General features: G+C 36.6%; 1 protein-coding gene across 1 annotated transcript in view; it reads left to right on the top strand.

Annotated features, from left to right (window-relative positions):
* The window catches only part of LOC123525854 (uncharacterized), a 150824-nt gene that overhangs the window by 86920 nt on the left and 39370 nt on the right, over nucleotides 1-24534 (top strand). Inside the window, exons 26-32 of the mRNA XM_053538097.1 lie at nucleotides 842-1015; nucleotides 1662-1757; nucleotides 2210-2347; nucleotides 2723-2913; nucleotides 9029-9312; nucleotides 13926-14062; nucleotides 17462-17635. Coding sequence (XP_053394072.1) covers nucleotides 842-1015; nucleotides 1662-1757; nucleotides 2210-2347; nucleotides 2723-2913; nucleotides 9029-9312; nucleotides 13926-14062; nucleotides 17462-17635 — 1194 coding nt within the window. The remainder of the gene's footprint in view (nucleotides 1-841; nucleotides 1016-1661; nucleotides 1758-2209; nucleotides 2348-2722; nucleotides 2914-9028; nucleotides 9313-13925; nucleotides 14063-17461; nucleotides 17636-24534) is intronic.

Here is a 24534-nt window from a genome sequence, read left to right as displayed (position 1 = left end):
AGAAAGCAATTAAACTCAGGTGAGCGATATAGGGCCATCATGGCCCTCTTGTTGGAATATAGAACCAAACATATTGTTCAAACCCACAACCCCCATTGTTCCTAGAATATAGGACCACATATAATGTTCAAACCCATGACCTCCATAGTACACAGAATATAGGAACACATAAATTTTTCAAATTCATGACCTTCACAATTCCCAGAATGTTGGACTGCTTAAAATATAGTGTTCAAACCCACACCTCCACAGTAACCAGAATACTGGACCACATGTAGTGTTAAAAACTCACAACCTCCAATTAGTACCCAGAATATTGGACCACATATAGTGGGTCAAACCCACGACCTTCACAGTACCCAGAATATAGGACCACGTAAAGTGTTCAAACCCATAATCTCCACAGTAACCAGAATATTGGACTGCATATAGTGTTCAGTCCCATGACCTCCACAGTAACAAGAATAAAGGACCACATATAATGCTCAAACCAACATCTTCCACTGTTCCTGGAATATTGAACCACATTTAGCGTTTAAATCCACAACCTCCACAGTAACCATAATAATGAACCATAGATTGTGTTCAGCCCATGATCTCCACAGTTCACAGAATATAGGACCACAGATAGTGTTCAAACCGACAATCTCCTCAGTACCTGATGTACTGGACCACTATGATAATACAGAGTTTGAATGTGTGTCTTCCATAATTCCTAGAATATTGGACCACATTTGCCAAAATCTGACCTTCAGTTGATGAACCATACCAGAAACGCTATGATAAAAAGATACTGGTAACTGGATGATCAGAACTGACTTATCTACAATTGTGATTTCAGAAAACTGCTAACGCATATTATTCCAGAACATGGGGTCAGTCTGAGGCTGGATTGACCCTTGACGTTACTGGAGATATACAGACGGAAAACTTCAATATCATAGCAACTGGGTCATGTAGTGCGAGTAAAACTGATGTCACTGCATCTGGTGATATTAAGTATCATAATACAGAGGTATGGTAATCCTCTTTGTTTTAAAACATTAATACTTTTGTTTGGATATTTAAAAAATTTGTTTCTTTTACAAAATAGAGATGTGCAGCATGATTTCTTGTTTTAATTTTGTTTTCTGATACCTAATAAAGCAACAAAACATTGCAGTTGAACACATGCAATGAGAAGGTTTTGAATCCTAAGTGTTATTGGCCAATACTTTCTTTAATATGCCAATATCCCCGTAAGGCGCTGCATATAACTACTGTACAGAATACGTTAACTAACATAAAGCAACATTTCCATGTAATAGCTTTGCAGTATTTTGAAAAAAATTCTGGGGCTATACTTTTACTCAGGGAAAAATATGTTTCTGTGAACAAAAAATCAACTTTCTCAAAGATAACTTAAAAATATTTTACTATCATCCCACCCCACCACCTTATAAAATGATGTATTATATTCTTCGTATCAGAATCATGCATAATTATAATATAAAGCCACAGTTCACAAATTCAGTTAATCAAATGTAGAGTTGAATTATGTCATATCAGAAAGACTGCCCATAGCTGAAATAATGTGCAGAATTTGCATCATAGGTGTTCTAGATTTCTGGACTGAAAAGCTGTCATAACAAAAAATAAAAAAAGCAGGTACTGTTTTCCAGGAAGAAAATACATTAAGTAGGAAGAAGCGAAACAGTGTTTATGAAAAGTTAAAAGAGGTGGAGGAAGCTGCAGTCAACAAAGCAGTTGAAATAAAGGTATGTGTGTTTACTCACTGAAAAATATTAGGCACATATCTGGTTTACTTGATGTAACTATAGGTCAGACACCTCTAAAACCAATAGTTGCAGACACACTGTATTAATGTCAAGTGATGCAGCCCCAACACACACACGTTCAGACGTGTGTACTACACTAAACCAGTGACTAGTCAGAAGTCAACATTAGTACTGTGAATCTGTATAATATACTGTAAATCATTGTGATACTGGTCAAAATTAATAGTGACTTTTTGGGAACACAGACTCATGGATTTAAATTTCCAAAGTTAAATAAAAAGTGTTCATTTTGACATAATTTTGTGAATTGACACACGTAATTAATCCACAAAAATGTAGCCCCCTCATTCATAGTAAACTAAATATCACTTTAAACTGTTTAGAGAAAGTATTTGATGGTCTGATGTGACTGATGCTTAAATTATTTCCAGAAAAAGATATTTGGTGCATCTGAAACTGATGTTGTCATAGCAACAGACAAAAAGAATTCTGGAGATAGCAGATTTATGGAACAATTACAAGATACAGAATTTCCACAGTTTAGCATATGGGACCTTAAGGACTGGAATGTAAGCTATTTGATAATTACAATGTTCTTATTTTAATGGTTTGGTCTTCTTGAGAAGAATTAGGTCCATTTAAAGTATTTTACAGTCTCTTTCCATTTGTGTGCATGTGTGTGTTTTGCATGTATAATAATTTACTTGGTCTACACCTTGGTGAAATTATTCTGCAGGTGTATAACCTCCTTGTATTTTTGAGATATATTAAAACATCATCTCTTATTTATTATTTCCTAACATGAAGGCAATGTTTTCCAGTCTGCATATGGACAAAAGTCAAATTACATCAATAAACATTTTCTGGTGTTTGTTTTGATGGAGTACCATAGTATTATTGAAATTAGTATTCATTAAGATAAACTATAACAAACAAAATTTCAGACCAAGCTGTCTTTATCTGCAAAACTGAAACCTATATTTGCTGATGGAGTCACACCTGGTACAGCACCACCTGAAGCCATGGAGGCTGTCGGCATCTTTACAGCTGAATATCCATGGAACGGAGGTTATGTACGTCACAATGAAACATTTTCAGTTGGGAAGAATATGCGTAATACAATGAGACACTTCAGGTAATAGGTTATTCTTAGCTCAACCATTTGACATGTTTTAAATAGAAGAGCTTTTACTTTTGCTCAACTAAGGTAACTAGGTCAAAGATCAAAGTCTTACTGGGAGGTCAGAGGCCAGACAGCTCTATTTCTGGCCGTTTAAATGATTTTCAATTTTTTACACATAAATGTTTGCTGTCATAATATGATTGTCACTCAGTCGAAGTTCAAGGCCACACTTGGTGGTCAGAGGTTGAAAAGCTTATTTCTTGTCCTCTCTATATCTTATATACCACTGGAAGAACTTTTTTTTATATAAAACTAGCTTCAGTTATTTACTCATCAAGATGACATGCAGAGTGAACAAACCTAGTCACTATGTCTAAGATCAAGGTCACACTTGGAGGTCAAAGATCATGATCACAACATTTTAGGTCACATTATATCAAAGCAGCATCTGGGGGTATTATTCACCTTTAGTGATAACTCTGATTTTTTTTCTTTTTGAGGCTATCACTTAGGCAATGGTAGATATTTTAATTACTAAGAGGTCCTGAACTTTGTACCAGTATTAATGTATTCTCTAAAAGTAACCAGCATATATTGCCAGCATGAACTAGATTAGCCATAAATTACTGCAACACACAGTAATTTTCCTGCAAGATGGGCAGAAATTGTTGATTCATCTTTCCAGTTGTCCTTCCATCTTGAGCCATGCTTTGGAGAATTTCTATAAAACTTGGTAGAAATGTTAACTGCTATAGGGAAGAGCCAGTCTGCAAGTTTCAGTCAGATTGCCAAAGGAAGACAAGATTTACGACCTTTTGTACTTCTGTGTAGTTCAGAATATAGTGCTTTTTCCTTTAGAACCATGTCTCAGACATGTTTTCAAGGATTAAAATGAAACATGTTAACATGTTAAATGATACTTGTAAGTTTCAGACAGATTATTCAAAGAAGATAAGATTCCAGTCCAGTTGCCAGATAAAGACAAGAGTTATGGCCCTTTGTACTTACTTATATATTACTTATCTAATGTTTTTATTCTGTCTTATGTCAGAGCCATGTCTAAGATGCATTTAGGAGTATTTCAATAAAACATGGTAGTAGTGTAAACTGTTGCAGGCAACCCTGCTAGTTTCAGTGAAATTGCTTGAGGAACACAAGAGATAGGACCCTTAGTACTTGTATAGTGTTTCCTGTATAGGGTATTTATTTGGAAATACCGAACCTGTAACATTTTCGTTTTTGTTGGGTTGAGCGACCTGTGGAGTTTCCACTTTTTCTATTTGATCCATATTTACTGTGAGATATTGCAACCAAGATTATTAAGTAATGCAGCTTTCTTGGAGACTTAGGTATGCATTCTGGTCAGTGGGGTCAAGGTCAAGGCCACTGTAACTAAAAATAGAAAAATGATTTCTGCTCATTATTTTCAGTTAGGAATAAGGTATTGCAACCTGATATTAAGAAAGCTTGCATTTAGGCCAGACTTAGTTTTATTTTGGGTTGCTCATGGTTTTCATGCTATAACTTTAGTTAGGAATGAGACAAGTAGACAAAACTTAGTAAAGACAAATGTTTTTGGTTGCATGTTTGGTAGCTTGGATAAAGATCTTTGTAACTAAGTATAGAAAAATGGTTTTTGTTCAATAATTGAGTTAGGAAAGAGGAATTGCAACCAACTTTGGTTTATAGGTAGCTTTCATGGAGAACAAAACCCAATTACATTTTGGGTTGCTTTAGTCAAGAACTAGACAGTGTAACTGATAAAAGATAAAAAAAAAATGGGTTAGTTACTTGTTAGAAATAAGAAATAAAAGGTTTTACAATGAACATGGTACAGTCTAACTTTGTTCATTCTAATTTGGATAATTTGAACAACACCCTTCTCAAGCTCATCATTAGATCCCGGCAAAAGCCCTACCTAATGTATATTGTGCAATGGCTCAAACTGCCAATAATTCCAACAAATGTTGATGGTCCTGTCAAGTTTGAACAAATGAAGTTTGAGTGTACTTAGGTTTTTTGCACAGAGACTATAAGTCAATTGCATTTTGCCTAGTTAAAGGTCATTCTTACACTAAAATATGTTTTTACTATATAATGCCTGTTAGAAATGAGATATACTTTCATTTAGAAATGTGAAAGTTGTTTCAGGAAAATAAGGAAGAAATTGGAAAAATCATCTAACTATAAAACACATAAACTATGAACAAGTGGGCTTGCTACTGATCATTCTTACAAAGTTTCATTTAAATCCAATCGATGGAATGGAGATTTTAAACAACTTTTAATTACTGTTTGCCTTTAAGGGGCCATCAAACCACAAAAAAGCTTAAGTAAATTCAGTGAATTGGTACGGATAAAATTTCACCCAAAGAGAGGCATTCTCTACCTACAAAAAGCAGACTTATCTTTAGCTCACCAAAGCAAAACGCTCATGGTGAGCTTTTGTGACCGCTCAATGTTCATCGTTCGTCGTCAGTCGTGCGTCTGTCAGCATATTCTAAAAAAATCTTCTTCTTGAAAACCACTAGGCAGAATTATACCAAACTTCACAGGAATGATCCTTGGGTGGTACCCTTTCAAAATTTTTCAAAGAATTTAATTCCATGCAGAATTCTGGTTGCCATGGCAACTGAAAGGAAAAACTTTAAAAATCTTCTTGTTCAAATCCACAAGGCGTAGAGCCTTGATACTTGGCATATGACATAATCTTATGGTCCTCTATCAAGATTGTTCAAATTGTGCCCCTGAGATGAGAAGAGGCCCCGCCCTGGGGGTCACAAGTTTTATAAACTTTAAAAACTTTAAAAATCTTCTTGTCTAAAACTAAATGACCTAGGCCTTTGATATTTTGTATGTAGCATTGCCTTGTGGTCCTCTACCAAAATTATTCAAATTATGCCCCTAGGGTGAAAAGAGGTCCTGCCCCGGGGGGGGGTCTCATGTTTTACATAGACTTATATAGGAAAGAAACTTTAAAAACCTTCTTGCCTGAAACTGCCAGGCCTATATTGCCTTTCCTGGTGTTTCTCTACCAAAATTGTTCAAATTATGTCCCTAGGGTGAAAAGAGGCCCTGCCCTGGGGGTACCAAGTTTAATATAGACTTATATAGGGAAAAAAGTTAAAGATCTTCTTGTCTGAAAGTTCAAGGCCTAGGCATGTGATATTTGGTATGTAACATTGCCTGGTGGATCTCTAACAAGTTTGTTCAAATAATGTCCCTGGGGTGAAAAGAGGCCCCGCCCTGGGGGTCACTTGTTATAATTATGAGTTATGAGTTTATGAGGAAAAAATACTTCAAAAATTATCACTTGACTATTTAATTATAATTACCAGATGACCCAAGCGATTAGGGATTACTTGAATGTGACCTTGACCTACTTTCTTGTTTTAAGCTCATCTGTCACGAAGTGACAAGGTGAGCTATTGTGACCGCTTAATGTCCGTCGTCCATTGTGCGTCGTCCGTCAACAATTTCTAAAAAAAACATCTTCTTGAAAACCACTGGGCAGAATTACACCAAACTTCACAGGAATGATCCTTGGGTGGCCCCCTTTCAAAATTATTCAAAGAATTGAATTTCATGCAGAACTCTGGTTGCCATGGCAACCAAAAGGAAAAATTTTAAAAATCTTCTTATCCATAACCACAGGGCCTGGGGCTTTGATATTTGTTGTGTAGCATCATCTAGTGGTCCTCTACCAAAATTGTTCAAATTATCCCCCTAGGGTCAAATATGGCCCTGCCCCGGGGGTCACATGGTTTATATAGACTTATATAGGGAAAACTTTGAAAATCTTCTTGTACAAAACCACATGGCCTAGGGCTTTGATATTTGGTATGTAGCATCATCTAGTGGTCCTCTACCAAGATTGTTCAAATTATTCCCCTAGGGTCAAATGTGGCCCCGTCCCGGGGGTCACATGGTTTATATAGACTTATATAGGGAAAACTTTGAAAATCTTCTTGTACAAAACCACATGACCTAGGGCTTTGATATTTGGTATGTAGCATCATCTAGTGGTTCTCTACCAAGATTGTTCAAATTATCCCCCTAGGGTCAAATTGGCATCGCCCTGGGGGTCCCAAGTTTTACATAGACTTATATAGGAAAAAAAGTTTAAAAATCTTCTTGTCTGAAACCACAACACTTAGACCTTTGATATTTGGTTTGTTGCATTGTCTTATAGTCCTCAATCAAAATTGTTCAAATTGTACCCCTTGGGTGAAAAGAGGCCCTTCCCTGGGGGTCTCAAGTTTTATATAGGCTTCTATAGGAAAAAGCTTTAAAATCTTCTTGTCTGAAACCATACGATCTAGGCTTTTGATATTTGGTATGATGCATTGTCTAGTAGTCCTCTACCAAAATTGTTCAAATTATGCCCCTGGGGTTAAAAGAGGCCCCGCCCTGGAGTCACTTATTGATTATGTGAGTCATATAGGAAAAATACTTAAAAATCATCTGATCCTATTTCCAAGACTGTTTAATTATACTTACCTGATGACCCCAAGTAATATGATGTCACTTGACTGTGACCTTGGCCTACTGACCTACTTTCTTATTTTTTAAGATACAGTCTTGAAATTTTGATGACATACACAGTTTTGCACACAAAATCGTAAAACTGAATTACATTGACCATGAATGTGACCTACTGACTTTCTTAGTATTTTATCATCAGTTTGACATTTGAAACATGTAGCTCATATTACTCAGGTGAGCGATCCAGGGTCATCATGACCCTCTTGTTAAGTTAGAGCCTTGAAATTTGGATGACATGTACAGTTTTGCACACCAATCTTAAAACTGTCTTTCAGTGACCATGAATGTGATCTACTGACCTACTTTCTAATATTTTAGCATCAGTTTGCCATTTGAAACATGTGGCTCATATTACTCAAGTTTTATATAGGCTTATATAGGAAAAAGCTTTAAAAATCTTCTTGTCTGAAACCATACGACCTAGGCTTTTGGTATTTGGTATGATGCATTGTCTAGTAGTCCTCTACCAAACTTGTTGAAATTATGCCCCTGGGGTTAAAAGAGGCCCCGCCCTGGGGTCACTTATTGATAATGTGAGTCATATAGGAAAATACTTAAAAATCATCTGATCCTATTTCCAAGACTGTTTAATTATACTTACCTGATGACCCCAAGTAATATGATGTCACTGGACTGTGACCTTTACCTACTGACCTACTTTCTTGTTTTTTAAGATACAGTCTTGAAATTTTGATGACATACACAGTTTTGCACACAAATCGTAAAACTGAATTACATTGACCATGAATGTGACCTACTGACTTTCTTAGTATTTTATCATCAGTTTGACATTTGAAACATGTAGGTCATATTACTCAGGTGAGCGATCCAGGGTCATCATGACCCTCTTGTTAAGTTAGAGCCTTGAAATTTGGATGACATATACAGTTTTGCACACCAATCTTAAAACTGTCATGACCATGAATGTGATCTGCTGACCTACTTTCTAATATTTTAGCATCAGTTTGCCATTTGAAACATGTGGCTCATATTACTCAGGTGAGGGATTCAGGGTCATCATGACCCTCTTGTTTTCCAAATAGATGTTGGTCCTACTGTCTCATTATGGCCCTTTGATTTTTATATAGAAAGTTAACATAGCTCCATTATTAATTTTCAGTAATGTTAGCAATAACTTTTACATTCTGTTTTCTAAAATAAAAACCTGCCTTACCCAGAATAGATGCTTGAGGAGATATGAATTATTTCATCTAAGGTAAAAGGTAAATTTTATTTATCGTGGCTTTGTGAAACAATAAACATTGTTGAAGAACAGTTAAAACCAATTATACCTTACCCCCAGCAATTTGCTGATACCCATTCACAGCTGGGTCCACTGAGGCAATCGTGATAATGTACGTTGGCCAAGGACACACTGCAATGGGAGTAGCCAGGAATTGAACCCGGGGCCTTCACCTCTGTAGGAAAGTGTCTTAGCACTCTCGACCTATGCGCCCACTAGAAAATAATTAATTTGATATGGGGTATGCAAAGTGAAGATTTTTAACATACATATCTAGTACCAATTCATATTGTAAAGTTCCTCCGTATGTATTTGTTTGGCCATTTTTACTTGTAACAGGATGTGGTTGAGTGGGGTCATGGATACAACCTATACAAACCTGGATGGCACACCGGTCATGGATGGAAATAAGCCACTGACTGTAACAAGACGTGGACTAATTCAAGTTATCAGAAAAGCTGGGGAAACATTTGATTTTGTCTTTAGTTTTAATGGACCAAATTTAAAGAAAGATTATTCAGTTCTGTTTGATTGGGATGCAGCTACTCACCATGAGCCTCTATACCATGTGAGGTCTGAACAAACTAGTGAACTGATGCCGTTCCTCAACCATTACTATGATGGTTAGATATTTTCTGTGATGTCTTTGTTTGCTCTTCTTTTAGTTTAATTTGATGCATAAAGTTACTTGTGACAAGGCTGTTCATGACAACCTGATCAAGAGAGAATGCTATTTATATATAAAAACATTACAAAAAAATGTATCTGCAATATTATGCATATAAGTTTTCAAAGGAACAAGTTAATTACATGTGTAACATCACCTCCTCTGTAAACAGGAAGGCCGAAAATAGAATTAATAGAGAAAGATAGGAACATAAATGACATTTACAACTGAAATGGCATACATGATTCATCGAGTGGCCTTGTATTTTAACATTGTCCTTGGATGTAAATGGGTCCATGGAGTTAATGTTATAATCATCATATAAAATTTTAATTTGCCAATTTTTTTCAGGCAAGTTTGAACCTATCCGCATGGTAACTACTGGTTTTGCTGTAACTCTGTGATTCCAGCAGGTATGCAAATTTTGTTTCCATACCTCATGTTTTTATTAGTCCCCTACTGGTTGAAAACCAGTTTCGGGGACTATAGGAATGCGCTTTTCCGTCATTCCGTCATTCTGTCATTCCGTCCGTCCGCAGTTTTGTGTCCGGCCCATAACTCTTTTATCCATGAAGGGATTTTAATATTACTTGGCACAAATGTTCCCCATGATGAGACGACGTGTCATGTGCAAAACCCGGACCCCTAGCTTTAAGGTCAAGGTCACAATTGGAGGTCAAAGGTCAACAGGGCTTTTTTCCTGTCCGGTCCATAACTCTCCCATCCATGAAGGGATTTTAATATCACATGGCACAATTGTACCACATATTAAGATGATGTGTCATGCACAACTTTCAGACCCCTAGCTCAAAGGTCAAGGTCACACTTAGCAGTCAAATGTTAACATGGCATGAACAGGGTCTGTTTCGTGTCCGGTCCATAACTCTTTCATCCATGAAGGGATTTTAATATTACTTGGCAAAAATGTTCCCCACGATGAGGCGATGTGTCGTGCGCAAAACCCGCACCCCTTGCTCAAAGGTCAAGGTCACAATTTGAGGTCAAAGGTCAACAAGGCTTTTTTCCTGTCTGGTCCATAACTCTCCCATCTATAAAGGGATTTTAATATCAGTTGGCATAATTGTACCTCATAATAACACGATGTGTCGTGCACAACTTTCAGACCCCTAGCTCAAGGGTCAAGGTCACACTTAGCAGTCAAATGTTAACATGGCATGAACAGGGTCTGTTTCCTGTCTGGTCTATAACTCTGTCATCCATGAAGGGATTTTGATATTACTTGGCACAAATTTTCCCCATTATGAGGCAAAATGTCATGCGCAAAACCCAGACCCCTAGCTCAAAGGTCAAGGTAACAATTGGAGGCCAAAGGTCAATAGGGTTGTTTTCCTGTCCGGTTGAGAACTTTGTCATCCATCAAAGGATTACAATATTACTTGGCATAAATGTTCCCCATGATGAGACGACGTGTCATGCGCAACACCCAGAACCCTAGCTTAAAGGTCAAGGTCACACTTTGAGATCAAAGGTCAATAAGATTTTTTTCCTGTCCGGTCTATAACTTTGTCATGCAAAACAGGATTTAAATATCAGTTGGCACAAACATTTCCCTGGATGAGACAACATGTTGTGCTCAAAGCCCCGGCTCTAGGTCTAAGGTCAAGTTCATACTTAGAGGTCAAAGGTCAAATTCAAGAATGACTTTGTCTGGAGCATTTCTTCTTTATGCATTGAGGGATTGTAATGTAACTTTGCACAAATGTTCACCACCATGAGACAAATTGTCGCACGCCAGAACCAGGTCCCTAGGTCTAAGGTCAAGGTCATACTTAGAGGTTAAAGGTCAGATTCAAGAATGATTTGTCCAGAGCATTTCTTCTTCATGCATGGAGGGATTTTGATGTAACTTGGTAGAAATGTTCACCACTATGAGGCACACCTTTTTTAGAATTATGTCCCTTTGTTGTTACTATAAATAGATTATATTGTAACTTTTTTATTACTGGCCGTAGGGAAAAATTGAGACCACTTTTCTGTGGTACAACATGCACGGTACATCCAAATTTTAGGTGTATTTTGATCTATCTCTACCTGGTAAAGAGTTTCTTGTGGACTTAAATTTTATAGATTTTTTTTTTTTCTTTTTTTTAGGGTTTATTTCACTTTGTTGTTACTATAAATAACTTTAATGATAATTTTTTGTATAATCGACCAAAAAAAATTCTAAATGAAAACCACTGTAAGTTTTTATATATGCAAATTTTAATCCAAGTGCTTTGTTATATTATATTGTATATATAGTACAATATTGTTTATACATCATTGACAGATATCAGTTCATTATGTTATACTGCAGTAGAGAAAATTAGGTGCCTTCCAGTAGGGGACTTTGTATTGCATGGCAATACTTCATTCACTTGTTTCGATGTAAATGAGATGTGAAACCAAAATTTGTAGTCCTGTTTGGCGCCATATAACCTATACTGTGTTGGTGCGCCGTAAAACCCAACGTAATAAATAATGAACAGAAGTCTTCAAAATGATGAAATGATAGAGACAGGTTCCATAACTTTGACTTACAATTGCAATTAAACTAAATTGTGCACCTTTTGACTTGAGAGAAATGATGTCGAAAGTTTTGCATGTCAGCTGGTTTTTCACCAACTATTTGACTAAAATGTTTTCAAATACCACATATGTCTTCATCATCATATAATGACTTCACTTACATTTAAGCTAAAATAATGTTATTAAAACTTGTGTGTGTAAGCTGGTGTCTCTGCTAATGTAGAAGAGTATGCCTGTAAGTTCCTAGATTGCTGTTATTTGACAGGTCTCGGCATCTGAAGAAGACAAAATATACTTTTGAGTTCAAGTTTTGGGACTAAATTTAGCACAGTAGAGCCCCTCTAAACCATTCCCCATCAAGACTGAATCCCTCACCAAACCAGATGTTTTGTCCAGTCCCCAATATTGTCTTACATACCCCTCAATTTTCCAGATATTGGATGACTTTTACAGAAATAATGCTATAAAACTGCAACCTGGTCATGGACACAAAAATCTTGCTAGAATGTATATCACGGGTTTGAAGAGAGAGTGGTAAGCTAATGATTGTCACACCAGGTCCTAGCAGCTTTACACAGTGTCACTTTGAATGACCTTCAAATTGAGGTCTGAAAACCACAAAATTCGCCTTTTTTTATTAGCTCATCTGATTTTTTGAAAAAAAATGATGAATTATTGTCATCACTTGAGCGGTTGTCGGCGTCGGCGTCGGCGTTGCCTGGTTAAGTTTTATGTTTAGGTCAGCTTTTCTCCTAAACTATCAAAGCTATTGCTTTGAAACTTGGAAGACTTGTTCACCATCATAAGCCGACCCTGTATAGCAAGAAACATAACTCCATCTTGCTTTTTGCAAGATTTATGGCCCCTTTTGTACTTAGAAAATATCAGATTTCTTGGTTAAGTTTTATGTTTAGGTCAACTTTTCTCCTAAACTATCAAAGCTATTGCTTTGAAACTTGGAATACTTGTTCACCATCATAAGCAGACCCTGTACATCAAGAAACATAACTCCATCTTGCTTTTTGCAAGAATTATTGCCCCTTTTGGACTTAGAAAATCAGTTTCCTTGGTTAAGTTTTATGTTTAGGTCAGCTTTTATCCTAAACTATCAAAGCTATTGCTTTAAAACTTGCAACACTTCTTCACCATCATAAGCTGACCCTGTACAGCAAGAAACATAACTCCATCCTGCTTTTTGCAAGATTTATGGCCCTTTTTGGACTTAGAAAATATCAGATTTCTTGGTTAAGTTTTATGTTTAGGTCAACTTTTTCTCTTAAACTATCAAAGCTATTGCTTTGAAACTTGCAACTCTTGTTCACCATCATAAGCTGACCCTGTACAGCAAGCAACATAACTCCATCCTGCTTTTTGCAATAATTATTGCCCCTTTTGGACTTAGAAAATCATTTTCTTGGTTGAGTATTATGTTTAAGGCAACTTTTCTCATAAACTATCAAAGCTATTGCTTTAAAACTTGCAACAGTTTTTCACAATCATAAGTGGACACTGTACATCAAGAAACATAACTCTATCCTGCTTTTTGCAAGAATGATGGCCTTTTTTAGACTTAGAAAATCATGGGTAGGACAATATTTCTATTAAACAAAAAAAATCAGATGAGCGTCAGCACCCGCAAGGCGGTGCTCTTGTTTCATATAAAATCCACTTACTTAATAACATATTTGTGACATTTTCTAGAATATCAGACTTCCAGTGACATATATTCTGGTAAAGAACTACATAACTTCTATAGAAAAAGAGAAAGAAAAAGGGGTTAAATCAGGTTTTAACTTTAATATAAGAAAGCTACAATTCATTAAATGCAACTGTCCGATTCTGCTCCTTTCAGTGTGTCTTTCAAAGACCTAAAGTGTCTATGCTGTGATTTTTATCTAGCATTTGATAGGAACATGCCAATTTTGATAGAATGCTACACATATATACTGGAACACAATAGGGTTAAAAGAAAACAATGCTGTTGAGAATGGTATGATATCCTTATCATTATGTAAACTATATGGAATTACTTATTTTCAGAGAAGTTATTCTATGAACCTGCACATTTAATACACAACATGGAATTTTCGCATGAGATGTTGAAAATCAGTGTTGATACAGACTTTACTCCACGTAAAGATGTGATCGCACGTGAGAATGGCTCAGTATCAGTCAAGGTATCTAAGTGATGTTTTAAACCAAAAATCACGGGGGAGGAACTGTTACATGAGACTCGGTTGTGGAGGATATCATGTTACAGATTTAGGATGCTTCAGTTACAGTATTCCTGGATAACGTTACAGCATTCGGATGATAATAATAGCTGTCGGTATTTTGTTTGTCAAAGATGTGGTAAAGATTTATCTCTTTTTCCAAAAATAAAAATTGTTTTCCTAGATCAGTGATATGCACATCTGTTGAGACATGGCTTAACCTGCGAAACACAGTATATTGATGTCAATCAAGCGTTTTATGACAAAATTCGAAATTTTGATAGTAAAATATCTAAAACAAATTGATTAAAAGATATTCCAACCGTATTTCATGAAAATTTGCATTGATTAAAACCCTCTTCAGGCATGGACTTATAATACGAGGTAGAAAAATTACTGTTGGTCTAATATTTTGTGGTTTTATAGAATGTTGCAGTTTAGCAGGATATGTTTCAGTTGTGGGGTGCTGCTTCTGAATGTGTTACAGATTTAGGATGATACCTTTTCCTTCTTCAGGATTCTGTTGTTAGATGTAAATACTGCTAAACAACATTTGTTTTGTCATTTGAGGCAGTCAGACATGTACTAGAGTGGCTTTGCTGTAACGACGTTTAAAAACACACCCTTTTCCATGCAAATTGACCGATCGTTTGAACAATCTCTAAATACATCGGTTGTTAAATGTTTTTCATAACATCTAAATAAATCACCAAAGATATCGCGGAGCAAAATCGAAAAATGTTTTAAGTGTTTCTTTATTTATATTCACATACTAGATTAATTACTTTCGTTCAAATCTAAAAAGAGAGTGAGTTACTATGTTTATAAGGTAACTCCTAATTTTTGAACAACCCGAATTTAATGTGCTCGTGCTCGCGCTTACGCAATGCCTACAGTCCTGAGACATGCCTTCTAATGGCCGCACAGTCCTGAAAAGCCCTTGACACCTTCATACACACAAAGATAAAGACGCATATATTTTTAGAAGAAAATCCTGAAACATTATATATTTTAACTATAAATTGCGTATAAATCCTCTGTTAAATGATATAGGCTCCTAACTGTGACCAAACAGATTCAATGCTTCAGATTAGCCTATTTGATTGTGCATGCTTGCCAGATCTTCATTGCGCAGATGCATATGATGATTCGATGGTTGTTCCAACAGTAAACACATATACATGTTTAACAAAAAAAGAATCTTTTGTTATTTGAAATAAAGTTTTATTGCACATGTAGGGGCCTCCTTGGCTGAGCGGTTAGAGTCGTTGACTTCAAACCATTTGCTCCTCATCGATGTGGGTTGGAAACCTCATTTGGGGCGTAGAATTCTTCACGTGAGGAAGCCATCCAGCTGGCTTACGGAAGGTCGGTGGTTCTACCCAGGTGCCCGCTCGTGATGAAAGTATGCACGGAGGGACACCTGGGGTCTTCCTCCACCATGAAAGCTGGAAAGTCGCCATATGACCTAAAATTGTGTCGGTGCGACGTTAAACCCAACAAAATAAATAAATAAATAAATTTATTGCACATGTGCAAGTTGCCGTGAGAAAAGTCAATTAATTTCTTAAGTTCTCCATTACCGATTCCGAGAGGATATTTTCTTTTAAGCTTATAAGTAATTGTAATCGTTGATAAAGACACGCATTGCCAAGCTCTTCTGAAGCTAGGACACATCGTTTGCTGTTCAATTAGATTTAGAAATTCGAAATTAGAAAAAAAATGCACTTGGTATAATATGTTTGTTACATCTTACAAAAAATCCCGCATATTTCATGATATCTAAATTTTATTTGCTATCCTGGTATTGTATATTGTCAAAATGTATTCCAAAAAGTATCATCCTAAATCTGTAACACATCCAGAAGAAGCACCCTACAACTGTAACATTCTATAAAACCACGCAAAATTAGACCCACATTGATGTTTCTACCTCGTATTATAACTGCATGCCTAAACAGGGTCTTTATCGATGCAAATGAGCATAAAATATGGTTGAAACATATTTTGATCAACTTCTTTTAGATTATTTTCTATCAAAATTTCGGATTTTGTCATTAAACGCTTGATAGAGATCAATATACTGTGTTTCACGTGTTAAACCATGTCTCAACAGGCGTATATACCATTGATCTAGAAAAACAACTTTTAATTACTTTCGCAAAAAAAAGAGATAAATCTTTACTATTTCTTTGGCAAACAAAACATCGACAGCGATTATTATCCTCCGAATGCTGTAACGTTATCCAGGAATACTGTAACAGTAGCATCCTAAATCTGTATCATGATATCCTCCACAACCGAGTCTCATGTAACAGTTCCTCCCCCGTGAAAATAGTTTCTTTAATCTTTACCCTGCTATATTCTAAAATGGACTGGTCCATCATTCAGTTTGGGCCATACCACTTACTATTTGAAAGGGTGTTTACTAAAAATTTACTGACTGAATAGCGAACAGTGCAGACCATGATCAGCCTGCATGGATGTGCAGGCTGATCTTGGTCTGCACTGGTCGCAAAGGCAGAATCACTTGCCGCCAGCAGGCTAAAGGTTAATGGCACTTGAGTAAGGATTGGATGGGTAAATATTTCGGATTCAGGCCGAGTATGCATCCGATAGTTCTAAGCAACATCAGGAATTTGAAGAGAAATAATAGATGTCAAATGTAAATGAAAAATTGACATTTAATTTACATTTTTAAGCAGACCCAGATCTAGATCTTTATTATTTCAGTTCTGACAAGTATAAGAAATTGTGCAAATTTACTACAGAACTGTTATTTTTAGGTCAAAACAATGTTAGGGGCTGCTTTGGCTGAGTAGTTAATGCCGGTGGCTTTAAATCACTTGTTCCTTACTGCCGTGGGTTTATTTCATTTCATTTAAGGAAGTCATCTACCTGGTCCGTGGTTTTACCTGGTTGCCTACCCATGCCTGAAATAATGCCTGGATGGGCACCTGGTGTCTTAATTTCTCTGCCATTAAAAGCTGGAAAGTTGGCATAAATTATGACCTAAACTTGTGTTGGTATGACCTTTAAAACGAACAACAATTTGTAAATGCAAGTGAGCCATTTCCAGAAGATGTTTGCTAAGCAGTTGAAATTATTTTATATGCGGGATAATGGGTATGTGGGATAATGGGTAGTAAATTTCTGTCCAGCTACACAAACTGGCCAGTTCCCAAATACTGGGCTCACACTGTTCTTAAGTTGTTAAGATTTTTTCAGTGAAAACAAAAAATTGGTGCATGCTGTAGATATTTTGAATCTCTAGGTAAAATGAAAGATTGTAGAAATATGTTTTCCTTCTAAATAAATAAATGTAGCAGGTATTATCAAAACATATATAATATATTGTTTAAGATTCTGGAGAAGGTGTGGTCATTTGAATTTGAAAATACAATGGAAGTGAAAGATAGAAGAATACCATCGGCACAGTGTTCAATATCTCCTGGATCTATGCCAGGCAAAACATTTGTCTATACATGGCAAATTATGGATGGGAGAACATGTCTGATTTCAGGAGCTTTGAGAAAGGTAAGTCTTGAGATTAGTATAAAATTTTTGTGTTTAAACTACATGTAGATTAATGTTCATTTAATTGTACTTTTTAGGTTGAAACCGCGAGGAGGTGAAACCTATTATAATCGTATTCTGGAGGCTGTAAGAAATCAATAATGACAGTTTTCACTGAAGCAGATTAATCCGCCGTTCTATTTCCGCACTTTTTGATTATTTTTTCTTGCACACTGGACTGGCATTTCTGGTGATTTAACCTATGCCGGCAAAACCCATCTGGCAACCCCCATGCCAGATGACTCTCATGCTGTTAATGACAACTATCGATCCATGCATTGATATTGTTTATATAAAAAAAACGGGTACCTTGATAGTTTCTCTCCGTTCCTTATAGTATATTTCTCAATTCAAAATATGTTATTTTATGGTTAGAACACACCGTTACACTTCAATTTAGTACAAACGATGAAACTAAAGTGGAACTTTGTTATTGTGCATCACTGAAACGTCATGACGTCACTTCTGTTTACGGACATCAATTTCCCGTGCTTTATATACATACTCTACTATAAGAAAGAGTCCTAAAAAGAAAGCTTTATTTATTTTGTTATTTGTAAAATACGGTATGCAAGTAAAATTATCTGTCAGAATAATAAAGCTTATATGTATACGATATGCAAGAAAAAATATCACCCATGTGTTTACGAATCAGATAGAAATATCCGTCCCTCGGCCACCTGCGCATGGGTGGTAACTCGGCTAGCCTCGTTACTGCCCAATGGGCAAGTGCCCTCAGGACAGATATTTCTATCCGATTCGTAAACATATGACAGATATTATTAATATGTCCCTGTATTTATTCATAACAACAACAACTCTAAAATTCTAGCTATACATTCCAGCAAAATAAGTTCACGTTTTACTATTTATCAAGTTGTTGTTGTACAATTTTGGGTGGATAGCGATTTATTATAGACAGGCGCTATATAGGTGATTATTCGTCCAAAACGGAATAATTCAATATATATGTATGTTCTTCTTGTAAATTGTAGTAAGTTCTTCTTTTACGTATATCTCGCCCATAATATACGGTTACAAAATTTTAATATCCTTTGTGCACCGGTAACATAGTGAAACAGGTAAAATTTTTGAGTCCTCAAAAACGGGCCAATATTTACAGTGAATGCCTATAACGCTTTTAAACCGGGTAAATTTTTCTATCCTCAAAACCTGACCCCATTTTAGCGTAGGAACCCTGAAACTTTTATTTTTTCATTTTTAATTCCTGAAATTGAAACGTTTATTACTTTTGCTTCAAAAAAGTGGACTTCAAATTTTCTTTCACTATCCTAATATTTTACCTGTTAAATTCATGATAAATAAATTTTGTTAGGGATTTCTTTATTTAAAATACCTAACGTAAAAACCTGAATATATGACGCAGTTTTTTTACGATTTTTTTCATTTTCTCAAAGGGGTGCGTCATATATACCAAGGTAGAGCTTCAAACATTTTTTCCAGCTTGAAAACCCGAAAATATTGGCGAAAATTGGACAATTTTGTCAACTGTCATGTGTTTACATTTTGGGCAGTGCTTTTTTAACCTCCTCTTGAAGAGCGTTTTATACGGTGGGTCTAAAAACACGTACGGAACGGAACCTCTGATGATATATGGTAACGTTGATTTTATTTGTGAGTTTAAATTTTTTTGTATTTGTAAATTTAATTGATAAGTATCGTACATATCCAGAGCACCAGATAATGTGTCAGTTTAATAATTAGGCAAAATACAAAATTTCGCGGTTCTGGGTTGTAGGTGTTTGATCATTAAAATCATTATCTTTCAAGGATGCTCAAATAAATTGCAATTATAACAGATTGTTTGTTATTTCTTTACTTCCAGCAAATTATTACTGATTAATACATCGGCTCGTACATTGTTAAACAAACACGCTAATTAGCCGCAATTTTCTCGTTTGATGTGCCCATAACTATGAGATGTTTTTTCGCATGTGTGTCAAGGTGTTGACATCTTGAGAAAGTTCTCAAATACTTTAGAAAGAATTTGTTCGTCAGATATTGTCACTTTTGTCTGTAACTGATTATGCAGCAATTGCGTTTTTCACGAGAAATCGTTTTTACGCATGCAGCTTATGGCCGATTTCGGCTTTCTGACTGATTTGTCTGTCAGATATTGTCACTGTTGTCTGTAACTGATTATGCAGCAATTGCGATTTTCACGAGAAATCGTTTTTACGCATGTCGCTAATGGCCGATTTCGACTTTTCGGTGCGTAATATATTCTAAGGTAAGCATTTTTCCCAAGATTTTGATACAAGATGGGGGTGCGTAATATACATGCTAGCGTAATATATTCGAGTTTTTACGGTATTTTTATCGATATAAATCAATAAACTGTCAAATTTGCATAATTTAAGCATTCTTGAGAAAACCCTGACCTATTTAAATTCCAATCACGCATAATAAAGCCTTATAAGACAAACATAAGACTTATGTAGATTTGGAGACAATATATGGGTTATCTCGATAAAATTATAAAAGTGATCAATAAAATCGATCTTAATGGTAATATCGATTGTTATTGATTATTTTTAAAATATATATTTGAACGTTGTGGGCATGTTGGCAGAAGTTAGGACTCTTCATCCGGTAACGTTCACAACCGTATTTATTACGTCTATCGATGTTCAAATTGTTGCTAAAACACAGCAGAAATGACAATATTTGTTTGAACGTGAATACGCAGTAGGATGGTTCACATACATGTTTTATAATACTGCCTACTTTATTTATACTATATAATTATAATAAATAATACATGAATTGCCTGTAGCGTATATAAGTGGGTTCTATGTTAACAGTTTTTGCAATACCCGAAAACACTGTATCATTGAAGATTGTATATTTGGTCCTTACCCGAAAGAGCACTGTATCGTTGAAGAACGTATACATGGTTATTTTATACGCTTTTATACGGTAAATGAAGTCATTATAATGAAAATCTTCTCTTGAGCTGAAGAAACAGCGACAACCGAGAAAAACATATTCGGTTCATTTTAACGTTGTTAAACGTACCCTTTTCTGAAAATACGGCAAATCTCGCGTCTGGTTTTAAACCTGCAAAAAAGGCACCCATCATAACACTGTAGGCAATCGCTGTAAAGATTGGCCCGGTTTGAGGCAAGGAATTTTTTCCTGTTTCAATATGCTACAGGCAGTCGCTGTAAAAATTGGCCAGGTGCGCAGAGGATATGCTAGATGTAGGCTAATTTGAATAAAAAAGACAATAGATCTAATATTTCTATTATCTATATTCTGTTTGTGAATGTTTGTGTTTTTAATAAAACAGACACTGTATTTCTCATTGGTATCATTATAGTAAATTTTAATTAAGGCAATGAAGGGTTGCCTTGCCAAGCCTGTCAGTGTGTTTTAAGATACTTGATGGGTTTAGTCAGACCAGAATTTCTAGTACGTAATGTAACATTGATGCAAATAGTTTGAACGTTATACTGTTTCATGGAAGTGACTTGAAATATTACAGCGGAGTGGTTTATTGCACATCAGATGTGGGTTTTAACCTTTCTGCTGCACTTTGATTTTTTTTTATATTTTCTTGTTACCAATTCTAAGTCCTTTTGAATCTCAATCAATATTTAAGCCACATATTTCAGAATTATGGATTAAAGTCCTCTTAACCCTTACCTTGCTAAATTTCAATAATGAACTTGTCCATCTTTCAATTTGGACAGTACCATTAACTGTTAAAAGGGGTGCTTACCAAAAAGATACTAACTGATTGTATCTTGATCAGACTGCATGGATGAGCATACTGATCATGATCTACACTGGTCGCAAAGGTAGAACGAGTCAAGTCCAGCATAATAAGGGTTAACAATTAGTGGTGCAATCTACCAGTGACTTAGAACTACTGCATTCCCTTTTTAGCTCACCTGAGCACAAAGGGAAGCTTTTGTGATCACCCTGTGTCCATCGTCAGTCGTCGGTTGTGGCCGTCAACAATTTGACTGTTAACACTCTAGAGGTCACAATTTTGAGCAAATCTTAATCAAACTTGGTCAGAATGTTACCCTCAATAAAATCTTGGACGAGTTCGACATTGGGTCATCTGGGATCAAAAACTAGGTCACCAGGTCAAATCAAAGGAAAAGCTTGTTAACACTCTAGAGGTCACAATTTTGACCCAATCTTAATGAAACATGGTCAGAATGTTACCCTCAATAAAATCTTGGACAAGTTCGATATTGGGTCATCTGGGGTCGGAAGTTAAGTCACCGGGTCAGATCAAAGGAAAAGCTTGTTAACACTCTAGAGGTCACAATTTTGATCCAATCTTACTGAAACTTGGTCAGAATGTTACCCTCAATCAAATCTTGGACGAGTTTGATATTGGATCATCTTGGATTAAAAACTAGGTCACCAGGTCAAATCAAAGGAAAAGCTTGTTAACACTCTAGAGGTCACAATTTTGGCCCAATCCTAATGAAACTTGGTCAGAATGTTACCCTCAATCAAATCTTGGACGAGTTTGATATTGGATCATCTTGGATTAAAAACTAGGTCACCAGGTCAAATCAAGGAAAAGCTTGTTAACACTGTGGAGGCCACATTTATGACTGTATCTTCATGAAAATTGGTCAAAATGTTAATCATGATGATCTTAAGGTCTAGTTAGAATCTGGGTCATGTAGGGTGAAAAACTAGGTCACCAGGTCAAATTGAAGGAAAAGCTAGTTAACACTCTAGAGGCCACATTTATGACCATATCTTAATGAAACTTGGTCAGAATGTTAATCTTGATGATCTATAGTTCAAGTTCAAATTTGGATCAGGTGGGGTCAAAAACTAGGTCACCGGGTCAAATCAAAGGAAAAGCTTGTTAACACTCTAGAGGCCACATTTAGGACTGTATCGGGGCCTCCGTGGCCGAGTGGTTAGAGTCGTTGACTTCAAACCACTTGCCCCTCATCGATGTGGGTTCGAAACCTCATTTGAGGCGTAGAATTCTTCACGTGAGGAAGCCATCCAGCTGAATTACGGAAGGTCGGTGGTTCTACCCAGGTGCCCGCTCGTGATGAAATGATGTACGGAGGGGCACCTGGGGTCTTCCTCCACCATTAAAGCTGGAAAGTCGCCATATGACCTAAAATTGTGTCGGTGCGACGTTAAACCCAACAAAATAAATAAATAAATTAGGACTGTATCTTCATGAAACTTAGTCAGAATGTTAATCTTGGTGATCTTTCGGTCAGGTCTGAATCTGGGTCATGGGGGGTCAAAAACTAGGTCACCGGGTTAAATCAAAGAAAATTTAGTTACAACTTTAGAGACCACATTTATGACCATATTTTAATGAAACTATCTTTATGATCATAAGGTCAGTAGGTCAGGTGAGCGATACAGGGCCTTCATGGGCCTCTTGTTTAATATACTAAGGTGGCTGATTCTTGCCGTTCTTGTCCTGCCTGTATCCGTAATGACAGAACTATATTTTGCAGTATTTGTTGTTCATATTTTTAGCCAACATCTAAAAGGACCTTTTGAACAATTCGACAAAGTTCCAAAAATCTCCAAAACCCTTGCTCCATTACAGACTCCTGTGGGATTTGTGCTTTTTATGCCCCCCGAAGGGAGGCATATAGTTTTTGAACCATCTGTCTGTCTGTCGGTCTGTCAGTCTGTCTGTCTGTCGGTCTGTCAGTCTGTCGGTCTGTCGGTCTGTCCGCAATTTTCGTGTGCCTGTCCATATCTTTGTCATCGATGGATGGATATTCAAATAACTTGGCATGAATGTGTACCACGGTAAGACGACGTGCAGTGCGCAAGACCCAGGTCCGTAGCTCAAAGGTCAAGGTCACACTTAGACGTTAAAGGATAGTGCATTGATGGGCGTGTCCGGTCCATATCTTTGTCATCGATGGATGGATTTTCAAATAACTTGGCATGAATGTGTACCACAGTAAGACGACGTGCAGTGCGCAAGACCCAGGTCCGTAGCTCAAAGGTCAAGGTCACACTTAGACGTTAAAGGATAGTGCATTGATGGGCATGTCCGGTCCATATCTTTGTCATCGATGGATGGATTTTCAAATAACTTGGCATGAATGTGTACCACAGTAAGATGACGTGCAGTGCGCAAGACCCAGGTCCGTAGCTCAAAGGTCAAGGTCACACTTAGACGTTAAAGGATAGTGCATTGATGGGCATGTCCGGTCCATATCTTTGTCATCGATGGATGGATTTTCAAATAACTTGGCATGAATGTGTACCACAATAAGACGACATGTCACACGCAAGACCCAGGTCCGTAGCTCAAAGGTCAAGGTCAAACTAAGACGTTAAAGATCATTTTTCATGATAGTGCATTGATGGGCATGTCCGGTCCATATCTTTGTCATTCATGCATGGATTTTAAAATAACTATGCATGAATGTGTGACACAGTAAGACGATGTGTCGCGCGCAAGACCCAGGTCCGTAGGTCAAAGGTCCTAAACTCTAACATCGGCCATAACTATTCATTCAAAGTGCCATTGGGGGCATGTGTCATCCTACGGAGACAGCTCTTGTTTAGGTGAAAAGCTGTCATGTCGTGCTAGGGCCCAGGTATTTTTAAGAAAGTGCTGAAAAATGACTCCCCATTAGCAAAAAAAAAATGTCCATGCGCATACATTTGGACGGGATGACCCTTGCGTGCGGACCTAACTATAGACCAATGCAAATGCGACTTTCGTTTTCAAGTTTAGCTTGTGTACTTCCATTTTCTATACTTCCAGGAAAAGCTGAATTTCGTCCGACGTCATTTTCTGTATTGTGAAAAACATACATATACCTGGTGAGATTGGATTAAAATGCTGACCCTCCTAAGGGTATATA

Source organism: Mercenaria mercenaria, chromosome 3 (assembly GCF_021730395.1).
Source record: "Mercenaria mercenaria strain notata chromosome 3, MADL_Memer_1, whole genome shotgun sequence".
NCBI classification, from domain to species: Eukaryota; Metazoa; Mollusca; class Bivalvia; order Venerida; family Veneridae; genus Mercenaria; species Mercenaria mercenaria.
Note: the sequence above shows the minus strand (reverse complement) of the source record. Positions and strands in the feature narration are given on the sequence as shown.